The sequence below is a fragment of the Apodemus sylvaticus genome, chromosome 22 (assembly GCF_947179515.1).
Source record: "Apodemus sylvaticus chromosome 22, mApoSyl1.1, whole genome shotgun sequence".
Lineage (NCBI taxonomy): Eukaryota > Metazoa > Chordata > Mammalia > Rodentia > Muridae > Apodemus > Apodemus sylvaticus.
The window spans coordinates 22,466,307-22,481,499 of record NC_067493.1 but is presented as its reverse complement, the minus strand read 5'-3'; the positions used below and the strand labels follow the sequence as shown (position 1 = coordinate 22,481,499).

The 15,193-nt window shown below is 48.1% G+C and overlaps 1 protein-coding gene across 1 annotated transcript in view; it reads right to left on the bottom strand.

Annotated features, from left to right (window-relative positions):
- The window catches only part of Baiap2l1 (BAR/IMD domain containing adaptor protein 2 like 1), an 86,088-nt gene that overhangs the window by 6,907 nt on the left and 63,988 nt on the right, over nt 1–15,193 (bottom strand). Inside the window, exons 4-12 of the mRNA XM_052167897.1 lie at nt 12,193–12,254; nt 11,846–11,917; nt 11,295–11,432; nt 10,284–10,436; nt 8,665–8,832; nt 7,671–7,818; nt 5,434–5,644; nt 4,940–5,017; nt 2,904–3,096 (exon numbers count right to left, since the gene is read on the bottom strand). Coding sequence (XP_052023857.1) covers nt 2,904–3,096; nt 4,940–5,017; nt 5,434–5,644; nt 7,671–7,818; nt 8,665–8,832; nt 10,284–10,436; nt 11,295–11,432; nt 11,846–11,917; nt 12,193–12,254 — 1,223 coding nt within the window. The remainder of the gene's footprint in view (nt 1–2,903; nt 3,097–4,939; nt 5,018–5,433; nt 5,645–7,670; nt 7,819–8,664; nt 8,833–10,283; nt 10,437–11,294; nt 11,433–11,845; nt 11,918–12,192; nt 12,255–15,193) is intronic.

Genomic DNA, 15,193 nt, shown 5'->3' with positions numbered 1-15,193 from the left:
CTTTGGATTTTGAAAGCCAATTGCTTTTTTCCTTTGTTGGCTTGTTTGAGATTGGGTCTCTTGTAGCCAAGGCTAGCCATGACCTTGAATTCCTGACCTTCCGGCCTCCTCTGAATGCTGGGATTTTAGGTATCTAGCACTATGCTGGGCTTCTGTGGTGCTGAGGACGGAACCCACAGCTTTATTCAAGCTAAGCAAGAACTCTAATGGCGGAGCTACACCTCCGTTATCATCTAGTGACGCTAGACTTTTTACTGGCTGGTATTTTCCATTATCTTCTGGATCAGGAAGGCAATCCAGCATCTTATCAGGTCCCTGGTAAACTGCAGAGAAGGCAGAGGAATGTGCCTTATCAGTCAGAGCTCCGGCTCCCTTCCCCTCCTGGTGCTGATAACCACTGCAAAGTTACAGGGACATTTCTTGGTCCACAGCAGGACCTAGGAAGTGGCAGTCCTTCTGTTCTCCATTTCCCACGGTTCTGTAATCCACGTGGACCTGAAGTTATCCAGCCAGGCCAGCTTGAAGCAGGGTTCAGGCGCAGCAGATCAGTTGGTAGTGGCCAGAGAAAATGCCATGATTCTACAGTGTGTGGGTGTCAGGTCAGGACTAGAGGTAAAAATATCAACCACCAACTACCCACCCACCCATCCGTTTATATTTATCTAAATCTGAATCAAAAGAAGCATAATTAATATTAATCATATCCTAGAAATACAAGCATTACTAAAGTTTTTCTTGTAACATTTATTCTACCTTTCAGAAAACGGAACCAAATCAAATCCATGCTTTGTTTTTTGGAACGGTGCTAGGGGTTAAATTCAGGGTTTTCTACATTCTAGTTGATTGTTCCACCATTGATCTATATCCCTAGCCCCCTGGATTGTGGCTGTTGTTATTTTCAATATATTATTATTTTCAATATATTCAGGATCCTTCCTCTCTTCTCTTCCCCTGCCCCTTCTCTCTCGTCTCTAGTCCAGTCTGGTTTTAAATACTATATAACTAAAGATGACGCTGAACTTCAGATCTTCCAGACTTTACTGCTGAGTGCTAGGATGGCGGGCGTCTGCCACTGCATCTTGATTCATAAACAAAATATATATATATTGTTGTTGTTGTTACTGTTGTTTGTTTGTTTTTTTCCCCGAGACAGGGTTTCTCTGTATAGCCCTGTCCTGGAACTCACTCTGTAGACCAGGCTGGCCTTGAACTCAGAAATCCGCCTGCCTCTGCCTCCCAGAGTGCTGGGATTATAGGCATGCGCCACACCGCCCAGCTCATAAACAATATTTTAATGACATTATCAGGAATTAGAATAAGGACTAGTTGATGGTATTTACAAAATATTGTCAGGCTTTTAAAGATCTATTGGTCCTAAATGAGTCTTCTTTTTCTAGTCTTTATATTGTCTGGCATTGCTATGAACAACTGGGAATGGAAGAATCCGGGAAGACCAGGGTCGGTAAGTGACTGCTTAGCTATAGCTGAGAGTTAAGACCACCATTCTATTTGCATTACACATGGATTTCTGTAAGAGAAAACAGAAAGTCTTACAAAAGCAGGGACACACTACAGACGCAGCTCCCACATGAACAGTGGGCCTGATATGCTACACTTGAGGTTGTGACAAGCACTTGTTTGAGACAGGGTCTCACTGTGCAGCCTGTGCTGGCCTGAGACTCACTGCATATCCCAAGTTAGTCTTAAACTCAGGGCAATTCTCCTGTCTCCATCTCTTCAGGCTCCTTTGCCTGGATGCACCCCGACTCCTCAGCATCTTCCTTTGCTCCATCTTTTCCTCTTCTGTCCTCCCTGAAGAGAACTATCCGGAAGTCCCCTGACCTAGGGCCAGCCGTCGAGTCCATGCCTTGTGTGTGCGCACTGTACATAGTGTTCAAACTTTCTGCTCTCTGTCTCATAAACATCTCCTGGCTCCTTCCTGTCACAGCTTGAATGTCACTTCAGAGAGACCACTGCCATATATGCTGCTCATTGTCCTTTGCGACAGAAAGCAGGGCCGACTCGTAGGCGCAGGACTGCATCTCAGAGGCTTCCCTTGCTCCTCAGAAGCTCTGGATACTGGTCCCGCCCCTTCCTTTCCAGTCAGCTTGGAGGCCATCCAGCAGGCAACTCTCGGAGGGGTCCCTGGAGGCCCCCCACTCAGAATGACTTAATTCCCCTTTCTTGGGACTCCATCTGGGGAGGCTGGACTTTCATTATCCCCGCCCCCTTCATTTTTACCATGGCTTTTATCCTGTTTTGGTTTATTTTGTTAAGATTTGTTTATATGAGTACACTGTTGCTGTCTTCAGACACACCAGAAGAGGGCATCGGATCCCATTACAGATGGTTGTGAGCCACCATGTGGTTGCTAGGAATCAAACTCAGAAGAGCAGTCAGTGCTCTTAACCACTGAGCCACCTCTCCAGCCCGTTTTGGCTTATTATCTGCTTCTAATCACGAAATTACAAAGAAGCTAGGCTGTGCCTGTTTGTCTTGAGCTCACAGGTGCCCTGCTCTGCAGACACGCAACGCAACGCCACCTGCAGCTGCCACTCCAGGATGCAGCGAGGAGCCCAAGCGCTGCACTTCCTTCTTAGGGGGTAGTTCAGGATTAAAGACGATGTCTGAACACTGGCTGGCACAAAGTCCCCATTTTTAAGCTCAGTCCCAACTCTTTTCAGAAAATAGGAACAAAATGCAGAGGAAGGGGATTAAAAGGGTAAAAAGCTAAGACAGAAGCAGGGAGACAGGAAAGGCCCAGCACACTAACGCTGCCGACTCTCCTCCATAGATGAGGTGAACAGCGAAGAGGGCGAGGGCGCAGTTGGGGAGAATGTGAAGAAGAAAACCCAAGCCCCCCCCCCAGCCATGAACAGCCTGCCCTTCCAGTCAGCACTCACGGGTGATGTGGATGTGGCATCTGGTCGGGACACTGGGGCTTTGAAGGTAGAGGTGGAAGGCATCTTGGGAGCGTCTGGTCTCCGGTCTGAGCTGGCGCCCATGGACAGGCACTCCAGGTAGTCGGGAGGCGGGATGACAACATTGCTCTTCTCAGTCAGGTCCACGGTGCTGATGCTTCTCACCGGGGCGGAGCTAAACACCAAAGGGAGGGGCCAAGTCAGACAAGGACCCCGGCACCCCAAACACCCCATGGCCAAGGACTAGGATGACAGAACGCTCTTCCAGAGGAAGAGCTTGATTCCCAGTGTCTCCATGATGGGGATCCCCAACTATCTATGACTCCATTTCCAGAATGCAGTGCCCTCTCGTGCCCCCCGAAGGCACTGGTCTGCATGTGGTTCATGGACATACATGAAATCCAAACAATACACATGAAAAGGAGGGTGAGAGAGGATGGCAGCACTGCGCTACATACACATGTGGTAGTTTATATGCTTACGTGTATGTGTTTATATACATCTGCACTTATTGTTAGCTATATATTAGGACCCTGACTCAAAAAACAACTCCTACCCCTCCGCAGACAGTTTTCCTTCTTGGTAATGGCAGCATTTTTAGACTAAAGAGGGACATATGGAGCTACGTCCTGAGGAGGGGCTAAGGAAGCTGAGCATGGACTTGAGGGGCCAGAGAATAGCGTACCTGAGGGAGTTCATGGTAAAGATGACCAGTTCAGTGTGGGCTGAGGGTTCATTGTACAGCCAGCTAGAAATACCCGAATAAATATCCACACTGGCCGTATATTCCGCCTGGGCAGGTTACAACTAAGGTCTAGGCTTCATTCTGTACTCTTAGCTGTATGTCCTTGGGCAAGGTTTTTTGTTTTTGTTGTTTTTTGACAGGGACTCACTATGCATCTCTGACTGTCCTAGAACTCACTGGCTCAAACTCAGATTGATCTGCCCACCTCTGCTATTTCAACCCGTGTCTCAGGTTTTTTGTTTTGTTTTGTTCGAGACAGGTTTTCTCTGTATAGCCCTGGCTGTCCTGCAACTCACTCTGTAGACCAGGCTGGCCTCGAACTCACAGGAGTTCTCCTGCCTCTGCCTCCCGAGTGCTGGGATTACAGGTGTGTGTCATCATGCCCCACTTTTTTTCTTTTTCTTAGTTTTTGAATGTATGTTTTTACCAGCTGTGAGCTATCTGAGAACTGAACTTGGGTCCTCTGCAACAGCAGAAAGCATTCTTAAACCCCGAGCCATCTTTCCAGCTCCAAGATGGCTATTTTCATGGTCACAGCCTACACCGAGGAACGGGGGAGCATCAGCGTGGCAGTGACAAAGGAGACCCGAGGTGAGGTTACGGGGATGAGAGTGAATGAGTGTGGCAGGTGAGCTGCTCAGAGAGGAATTCCTGCTGCCACGCCTGGTGACGGCCTGAGTTCCAGCCCTGGGACCCACAGGACGGAAGGGAAGAGCTGACGCCTGCAGCTGTCTTCTGACTTCCACACATGTGCTATGGCACCTGCTTCCTCCCCCAAAATAAATAAATAAAATGTAAAAACAAAAAAAATGAGACAGCTCAGGAAACAGAGGACTAAGGATGGGCCCTGGGCAGCAGGAATGTCTGTGTGGTGAAGCAAAAGGACCCACAGACGACACTGAGTGGGACGCAGGGAGGAAAAAAAACAGCACCAGGCCAGAACTCAAGGTGAGGAACACCACAGCAGAGTGTTGCCCGAGGCTACGGCTGCAGCGGAGAAACACAGCTGGGAGCTTAGTGTGCAACCGTGGGGACAGGGAGGGGTGAGGACAGGGAGGGGTGAGGAGTCGGTGGGCTGGGCCTCGGTCCTAGCAGATAGTCAGGGAAGCTCATAGACCACAGAAACCACAGAGGAGCAGCCATTGGCTCCCATCACCCAAGTGCTGAAGTGTTAATCCCGGGGTGGCTGCATGTGAGGCTCTAACTCTCAGGTGTCGGGGACACTAGGGTCAATGTACAGGTCAGCTGATGGGAGAGCTGGGCCATGCCTTACCTGGGTGTAGGGACAGACACTGCTTCCTTCACATTTTCTTCCAGCAACTTTGTATATGATGATGGGAACCAGCCCCTCCTAAAGGTAAGGTAAAGAAGAAAGACCCATCTGTGATACCTGAGGCAGGCGCACAAGTAGTACGCACACTTGGGGACAGCTGGGTTAGGCTAGCCACTCACAAGGGGGCTGAATGAAATGGAGGCTTTTTCAGGTGTCTCCTACACACACACACACACACACACACACACACACACACACACACACACACAGCCTTTTGTGAGCAGGGACATATATGATCTGATGATCTATTCCTGCGCCAAGCTCACCTATATACATGCACAGAGCAGCCTGGGCTGTACTAACAGAGCTGCCCCAACTACAAAGAGGCACCAAGGTTCCACACCCACAGACAACTAGCAGTTTACAGGAAAGAGGGCGGCTCTCGGAGGCGAGGGCCATTTGAACCTGCTGCAGACGGGCTGCTGCCAACTCACGCTTTGGTGGTGTCATGTTCCCCGTAGAGCCAGCCGTCCTTCTCCTCGGGGATGAGCAGTGTGATGACGTCCCCCTGGGCAAAGCTCAGTAAGGTCTTGTTGTTGCCGGCGGTGTGAGGGAAGATGGTCCTCACCTTCTGCTTCTTCATCATGTTCAGCCCAGTGGCAACAGAAACCGATCGCTGTAAACTGGGATCTTCCCCAGTGTTTGCTGAAGTGGACAAGGCCATGACCGTGATTCAGAGAACGCTTGGCGGGCAAGTTTGAATGAAGGACCCTGGGAAACCACTCGTTTCTGTGTCTTGCCTATGGGATCCTTTTATGGAAACTTAAATTGTGGCCTCTTTCCAGACCCTTCACGTTGCCCACGAGGAGGAAACCATATGCCTGGAGGCTTTCATGGTGGGCAGAGGAGCCCTGAGCAGCCAGAGCTCTTATAACAAGAGAAGGCCAGCAGGGCATGCCAGCTTCCCCTGCGCCATGGCACCAGGCCACAGAGGCAGTCGAGGTCATGGCCTAGGCCCCCTGCCTTTCCCTTGGGTTCCAAGACAAAGGAGGGGCTGGAAACGCGGGCGGTCCGGCCTCACTGAGCATGGACACGCAGGCCGCCCAGTTCCCATTGTTGAGAACTTATTAGGTACCCGCTTGTCAAGAACCTCAGTGGTGCACAGCCACCAGCTAGCCTCCAGAGGAAGGCTCTGACTGCTGATATTGATGACACAGAAACAGCCCACAAAAGTTCCCAGTCTGGACCAGATCACAACCAGCAAGTGGCGGCTATAGCCACTGGGGCCGGTGAGTCCATAGGCCCCACACTGTGCCACAATGGTCTCTCACCCCACACCAGCTGACATGACATGTGCTACTCCAGGAAATGGGAAGCTGGCATGGGGCTTCCCATTGCATCTCCATAACAAATGTAAATTTTGCTATTCTTAACATGTCTCTAATTACCTCAAACATGAGTCTGCCAGAAAATTTTCACTTGGCTTTTTACCAGAAGGAACCGGAGTTATCTGAATGAATTATATGCTTTACCTTTCTTCAAAAGCAAATTACTACAAGCTATTATTTTTCCTTGCTGAGCAATCCTGATGGTCTTTATAGAAATCTCTTGCTGCAAGGCCTCATCTTCCCCTGCAGCTGAACACTAGTCTCTGGGTTCTCTCCAGGACACAGCTCGACTCCCACCAGCTTTGTACCAAAGGAGCTTTCAGGTACGAAATGCTGTGCGAAACTCAGTCATTATCTTCTATCCTGTTTCTTTTCCGTTACAACACCTCTCAGGCGGGAGTGATGGCTCAGCGGTTAAGAACAGGTACTGCACTTGCAGAGGATCTGAGTTAGCTCCCAGCACACAGGGCACGGGCTCACAACTGCCTCCAACTCCAGATACACGGCATCCCATCCCTCTTCTGACCTCCATAAGTGCTTATACCCACACAGAAGCACCCACGATAAAAAAGATAACATCTTACAAAATCCTTCTCAACAAAATATTTACTCTGTAGATACCAGTAGATAGACTAGTGCTACAGGAACATGTCACCTACCCAGTGTCTATGGTGTAGACTTGACCTCATTTAGCACATCCCCCTTACTACCCCCCCCCCCCAATCCCGGGAGTGTAAGTTATTCAAAGCCAGGCTGTGTGTATCTACTAGACTGTGTGTCTGCCTTTCCCTCATAAGACATTTGTCAAAACAATTAGCTAACAATTTTTTAAATTATTTTCTAAAGATTCATTTTTTAATTTTATGTATAATTTTATGTATATTATGTATAATTTTATGTATATTTTATGAGGACACCGTCGCTGTCCTCAGACACGCCAGAAAAGGCCATCTGATCCCATTACAGATGGTTGTGAGCCACCATGTGGTTGCTGGAAATTGAACTCAGACTCTGGAAGAGCAGCCAGTGCTCTTCTTAACCACTGAGCCATCTCTCCAGCCCAACAATTTTTTCTTTTTAATGTAAAAACTGAGTACTTCCTGTTTTGGCAAAGGACCTGGATTATTTGGTTCTCAGCATCCATACTGAATGGCTCATAATCACCTGCAGCTCCACCTCCAGGGGATCTAACGCCTCTCCTGGCCCCAAGCACAGGTGTAGCTTAAATTCATATCGCAGGCACGCACGCACGCACGCACATAAAATGAATCTTTAAAAAATTAAACAGAAAGACCAACTTTGTTTTTAAGCTTCCATAAAAGAAATCAAACTAAATCTCTTACCTGTGGAGTTGTTTGTTTTTTCTGAACTCTGCACAGCTGTGGCTGGGTTATTGAACATATCAATCAAAGGACTGGTATAGGCTTTGGCTGAAGGAGCCGGGGGCATCTTTGGTGAGTATTTAGAAAGGGTGTCATAATCTTTCCCACTCTGTAGAGACAGATCTCTATTAGTCTGCTATTAGACTGCTATGGTGAGAGAATAAATACAGATGCTTTACCACATTGCAGAAACCCCGCTTTCCTGGTTGTGAATATTTCAAAAGTATTCATTTAGCGAAAGAGCCTCACTGTGTAGTCCTGGCTAGCCTGCAACTCTCCACATAGACCAGGCTATACTACTCAGAGTGATCTGCCTGGCTCTGCCTCACAAGTGCTGGAACTACAGGTATAAACGATCACATCTAGGTAGGCTCCCTCTTAAGTGCCAGTGGCTATAGGAGTCTACACTCGAAATAATTGTTCGAAGGAATTTTGAAGGTATTATATTAACTTGTTTAGCACATAGCTTTGATGATAATCAATTTATAGTGACCATGTTTCACATACACCCTCACCCAGATTGCAAGTCAGGCCTGCATTATTTTGAAGCAATTCTCAAACATATCATTTCTTTCTTTCTTCTCTTAGATGGTCTAATATGTAGTCTAGGCCAGCCTCAAATTTATGATCCTCCTGTTGCTGTCTTCAAGGTACTGGATGGAACCACAATTTTCCAGTGTGTTCTCTCAGATTTCTATAGTGCTATCAGTGGGAATAAACTTATAATGTTGGGATACAGTAACAGTAACATTTCTAAAGCACAGGTGACTGGTCAAGCAGAGCATCAAACATTTGCACAGTCAGTTCTAGTTCTAAGGGAAGAGGGGGAAGGTTAGGAATCTGGGTCTGGGACTAGGAAAGGAGGGCTCGTGTGTGTCTATCGAAGTCAGTTCTCGGCCTCTGAGTCAGTTTGACCTAATGCATACTAGTAAGTGTGCACAAAGGAAGATCCTACCATCTTGCTTCTCTCGATCATGGGTGATGGCTGTGGCGTCCCGGACACTGGGGTGGAGATGGGTGTCTTTATCTCTTCTATCATGTTCATGACTTTCTCTGGGACTTTTGTGGCATCACAACAGGTTTCCTGCCACCGGGGCAGCTTGGAAATAAGTAATTCTGCAGACTATAAACACAGAAGAAACAAAATTAAAGACAGAGGTGCAGTGTTAGAAGAGCTGTTCTCAGACAGCACCGCTACTGATCTGTTACTGATCTGCCACCAGGCGTGGGGCTCGCAGTCTAGTTGAGCGAGCAGTTTGAGCAGCTCTGAGTACCTACTGTGTCTCGGCTGCTGAACAGGCGGCTCAGCACCTAAAGAACTGACCTGCCTTCTCAGCACGAATACAGAACTTCCAGGTAACACAGGACCGTAAATGAGTGCATGGTGTGTGTGTGTGTGTGTGTGTGTGTGTGTGTGTTTGCTCATATACATCTCAAAAACACAAAAAGCTACCCAAAAGCTAAAGGGGACACGCTGAGCAACCAGTATGATGGCCCTCAGCATGGAAGCGTGCACCTTCTAAAGGTCCCCGGCAGTGCTGACTCTTGTAAATGCACCGTGGGCATCTACAGATGCATCTGCACCAGAGCAGACACAAAGCAAGCACAAGACTGCAGCTCTTTTTCATTGTAACCATTTAGACCTTTAAGTATCTGAGTTAGGGGGCTGCATATTCAAGTTAGGAAACTTTCAGGATGTGAGTGTGTGTGACACATGCACACAACAGGGCAGGGTTTTCTCCCTGGTCTAGCTGGTCTAGCTCTTGCAGAACTTCTCCTTCGGAACACCGTCTTACGAGCAACAACTGTGAATGTCTGACCTCACTCATGCTACTTTGGGATGCTTACAAAGCCTCAAGAGAATTAAAAGGAGCAAAGAAAAAAAAAAGAGGAAGGGGAATTGAGCGTGCTGTGTAAGTACTGCTGGCTCTACTCTACAGCTGCATCTGTGAGAAGGCGGGACAGCCAGCTGTGCTGAGGTGATCACGAGTGAGCACTGTAAACAAGAGTGAAAAATACCAAACCCCAAGGCCATGAAGGGTGTGCGTGGGGGAGGGGTGTCTGTGGCTTGGGTAGAGCAGCCAGTGATCCCAGATAGTTCCATGTTCATCTAGAACCACCCAGAGACTAGGGCTAGCAGGGACAGTGGCACCCAGGACACACAGGAGTCTACAAAGTTAACACAATCTAAAAAGATTGTGTCTTTTTGTTTCTGAGACACAGTCCAGGCTGACCTCAAACTCACTATATAACTTAGGATGACTTCGAACTTCTGACCTTCGTGGCCTCACTTCCTGTGTGCACCACTATACCAATTTATGAGGTGTGCTAGAGATAAAACCCAGTGCACGCTGGGCAAGCAGAGTTACAACTGCAGCCCCAATCTGTCGTTTAGAACGGATGTTTAATATGGATGAATTGGTAAGTCAGCGCCGAGTGGGGACGTGGATTTTCGTTCTATCTGTCCTTCAGTAGGACATTGCTCTCAGCGCTGCTCTGGAAGGGAAGGCATCCAAGCACTTTTGAGTCCAGGACAAAGGCCCTGGCACACTAGTGCACGGCGTGCCCACGCACCTGCAGGTGGTAGTGGTGTATGTGATTGGCGAAGCTGCAGTGCTTGTCCACCAGGAAGCAGAAGCGCCGCTTTTCCTCGAGCAGTGCTTCTTTGCAGCCATCCGCAATGAACTTCTGGATTTCACTCTGGCGAGAGGTGACAGTCTCCACGTACTATAGAAATAAACCACAGAAGGATGGCGGAGGCATCTGATGGCTGCCACAGCACTTACCCACAGCTCCCTTTATACCCAGTCTAGTTTGATTATGGAGTGAACACTAAGTGCAGATAAACACTGGACGACATCCGTGTAAGCTGGCCTGAGAGGACACCACCATCATTACGACACTGACACTGACTCATGTAGAGAAAGGTCACCACGGAGCAGCTGTCATAAAAGATACTTCTGTACTCTAGGGATGACTATAGCCAGAAAGTTTCAAGCTTGATCATAGTTCTAGGTGCCAATGATAGGACTTAGCCTAAGCCTCTTCTTCCCATGGTAAAATGAGGACGGGAGGCCCGTGTGGTGGTGCGCCCGGGAGGCAGAAGCACACAGGTCTCTCTCTGTGAGTCTTGGGCCAATCTGGACTAAACACAGAGAGTTTCAAGCCAAGCAGTGAGATTCTATTTCAAACAAACAAACAAAGTAAGCAAGCGACCAGGAAGGCCAGCCACACTAATCACAAAGGTCTCCTTCTTTCCCTGAGTTAAGGGAGGTGCCAGGAAGGACCATGTATGTGTACCTTAACTCTGGGAAATGCTACAACACTAAGTTAGATTACACATGCTTTGGTTTTCTCTTCTGAGACAGGGTCTTACTATGTAGCACAGGCTAGCCTATAACTTAAGAGCCTTTCAGCTCAGCCTGGAGAGAGCTGGGATTACTGACAGGCGCTACCACACTGGGCCTAGATGCTTTCGTTTCACTTCAGCAGTAGCACAGGACGCACGGTACAGCTGGCTGAGCCGAGTTTCCCCTTAGCTGTACATTCATGACTGACAGAGGAAGACATTGCGGGAGTGCTCACCTCGATTTCTTTGTGTTCATATTTGAGTGCGTTTCGTCCACCTTGGCTTTTTCTTCTGATCTTCTTCAACTCCGCCTGAGATTTCTCCAAAGAATCTAATTTACTCCTGTGTTCTGCTTGATATCTTTTAAGAGTAGCCTGTAAGTTAAACGATGCCTCACTGAGCGCTGCCTTGGGGTCTCCTTTGCTCACACTCACTGCGTGTGGCGACTGACCTTGCCGCCTCCCACTCATTCGGCTCCCATTATCTGTGCCCCAGAGGACCCCTGTGTTCAACTTCAATTCTTAGGACAATGTCTTTTCTTTTGAATTCCCTCCTTTCTGAAAGGTTTTTAGCCACTGGGTAGTCAGTGCTTTGGTGAATACACAGCAATACTAAAGGGCTGGGGGTGTAGCTCAGTGGTAGTGTTTGCCTAGCATGTCAGGCCTGGGGCCCATCCCAGCACCACATACACACACACACACACTTTTCTAATGTGTGTGTATATAAAGTTCTCCTAGGCCGAGAGCTCAGGTTCAGGCTGCCCAGGGTGGATGAGAAGCCCACTCACGTTCATATACTTTACATCGAGTTCCGTCTTCTTCTCCAGCTCATGGATAATCTCCTTATGGAATTTTTTGAACTGTTGACAAAATGAAAATTTAAAAAAAAAAATCATGCCGGGCAGTGGTGGTGCACACGCCTTTAATCCCAGCACTTGGGAGACAGAGGTAGTCGGATCTCTGAGTTCGAGGCCAGCCTGGTCTGCAAGAGTGAGTTCCAAGACAGCCAGGGCTACACAGAGAAACCCTGTCTCGAAAAAAAAACAAAAACAAAAAACAGAACAAAAAAAAATCATATCTTATTTGAGTTGTAGGCAATTATTTTTAAAAATACATTTTTAAAATGTCCACTTACATTTTCATCAAGAGTCTCATTGAGTTTCTTGTGGGTGCTGGAAATCTCTATGAGGACATGGCCTGCGAATAAAACCATAAGGGAAGCCATTGTGAGGTTTTGCAAAGGCATAAACAGAAACAAAACAGTGGAAGCAAACGGTACAAGGTTGTCCTCGCCCAAGCTGAGTGAGAGCAGGAAGGACCCTGGGAAAGTGCAGAGGGATGTCCCCGACCTAGCTCCTCCATGGTAAGAACGCCTACTCTGGTCTTGGATTCACCATGGTCTTTCTATTTCACACATCCCCTCAGCCAAATTCTGTATATCTGATTTAACTTTTCAAGACAGATTTTGGTTGTTATGTGCTTGTGTGAATGTGTGCCACATCTGTGTGCCCGTGAAGGTCAGAAGAGCATGTTCGATCTGGAGTTACAGGTGGTCATGAGCCACCTGATCGTCGGTACTAAGAAAAACTCATGTTTTCTCCAAGGACAGTGCTGGTATGCACTCTTACCCACTGAGCCATTTCTCTAGCCCCATGACTTAACTTTGAAATTATCTTACAAAAGATTAACTCAGTCATTACAGTAACTAATTATAGGAACAGAAGATTTATTTTTATCTAGTCCCAGGAGTAAACTGATTTTTCTGATAACCACAGAGAAAAATCATCTTCTTTCTCTCATTTTAGTTCCTGTATTTGTTTCGGAAAATACCAGCACCAGGGGAGACTGCAGAGGGACAGTGTTCTGCCTTGGATCTCCTGGGATGAAGTGGAGTCTCTGAAACAGAGACTACTCCGGGACGAAGGAGCCTCCCTCCAGCAAGCAGCGGGGTGACCACCTGGCTTCAAGGCCTGCTCTCATACAGTGGGGATCTGTGCTTTAGCTTCACCCCTTTCCTCTGATAGAGGGGGACAAGAATTTCTCGGCCAACCTACCCGCTTCGGAAACCACATGGGTCTTAGGAACACAAGTAGGAAACTAGGAATGAAACCACAACAGAATGTACTGGTGGACTGCTTTATAGGTCAGCAGCTAGGCCCAAAGGAATTGTTATGGCAAGCTGGACAGCTGTGGATGAGAAAGGGTGAGACGGGAAGGCCCTGGTAGAGCAAGGGACCAGGGAATGGGAAGATAAGCACAGAGCCCATGGCTTCAGCTGTCACCAGTGCACAGGGGACTCAACCACACTTTCAAGAGCATCTGATCTCAGACTTGCCAGGCCAGCCCTGCCCCTCCCTCATCTTCCATCTCAGAAAGGCAGGGTGCTCCCAGACTTGGGTGTCGTATGTGTAAGAGTGAGTTCACCGGCACCATGCCTCCTAATCCCTCCTAACCCCAGCGAGCCAGTCACAGTGGGAAACTTCTCACCTATGTGTCATGCCCATGATGAACAGTCACTTACTGTGCACTGGTGCCATCAAGTAGGCCACCTCTCGGGAAGAACAGGAACCTTACTCACCCACATCTGTGCTTGTCCTACCCTGAGAAGATGACACGCTACACAAACTGAAGTCAGAGACACATGCTTCCCAAGTCCACTCAACAGAAGTGGGAAGATGGTCCCCACACAGAGATCCAGCTGGCTAGGTCTTAGCACAGTCTCCTCCACTCCATCCCTGTCTGGTGCATGACCTCATTTCTCTGGAGTAGGTTCTCTCTTGGGTCAACTTTACAAGGTGCCAGAGGTTTTTCTAAAAGCAAAGAACAGGCAGCCTCCCTGTTCTCCCCAGTGTCCCAGATAAAGAGACCCGTGACGGATAAGCTGAAGGCCTCCATAGACAGTGCCGTGTAACCCGGCTGTGGTGGGCACGAGGACTGCTTATAGAGACATGCGTAATCTGGAGAAGTCACGGGCCATCAGGATCCAAGGACACACATTGTCCCCTAAGCTCTGTGAACCTAAGACGTTCCAGTCTGACCATGTGCTGATAGAGGACAGCTATGGTAGAAAGGATCCAGGGTTTTATAACCAATCACGTTCATCAGCTTCCCTCCCCAGTGATGCCGATCTAACATTTCCAAAAGTCAATATAAAAAGACAAACTAGACTCTTTCACAAGAGAAGTCTGCAATCTGGCCAAGAATATAACTACATTACTATGTCATTTCAGATACGGAAACATCCGGAGTTACTTTTATATCTATTTTAAACCATAAACAATCCCTTGTTGGAGATTAAAAAAACAAATAAAATACACTTCAATGTAACTAAGCACTCAGTTCTTGGCACATCACATTTTCTTAGGAAAAAAAAAATCTAAAAATATTTTGGCTGAAAGCATCACATTTCTTTCTTACATGACCCTTCTTGAACTGTGTTTCCGCAGCCCGACTCGATGTGCCCTCAGAGCACTGTGCTGTGTGTAAGCACAGCTCTACTCTGGACTCTGCCCTGCGGCCCAGCTCACCTCACGTGGGTCCCCACTGTCCATACTCCTGTGTGGTGTCTGCCACTGCAGACGGTTCAATGAAATGGGCCATTCACAGTAGTAGGATGGGAACCCCTGACCTTGTTAGTCCTGGCCCACACCGTCTGTGGAATTCCTAAGCTGGCCTCCCAGGGGTAACTCCCGAGTCCTTAGTTTTAAAGAACTGACGGGAACACACCTTAGCTGTGAGTGTGCAGCCCGCAGAAGCATACTTTGAAACGGACACAAAACTGCCTTTCGGTTTCGTCCACAGACGTTTACTCTCCGCCTGGGCCAGCGCCACTTCAGGATTGGCAGCATTTTGCTTCTGTGCGGCTGTGTGCCTCACGCTCTAACCGACTTTTCGTGAATTATATTTGAGAAGGAAAAAGAACAGAGAACACTGAGGGAGGAGCTGAGAAAGCACAACCCAGACGGAGACAGAGTAGACCGGAGTGCGTGTCCCAACAGGAAGCATGCGCTGCAGGCCACACCAGCCCTCTCCTTTCTCCTTTCAGGTTGGGAGCCAACATCTCAGGAGGAAACCCAAATCATTATAGCCATGTGACTCATTCTGAATAAGTTGGGTTCCCAAGAGGCGGGGGGCAA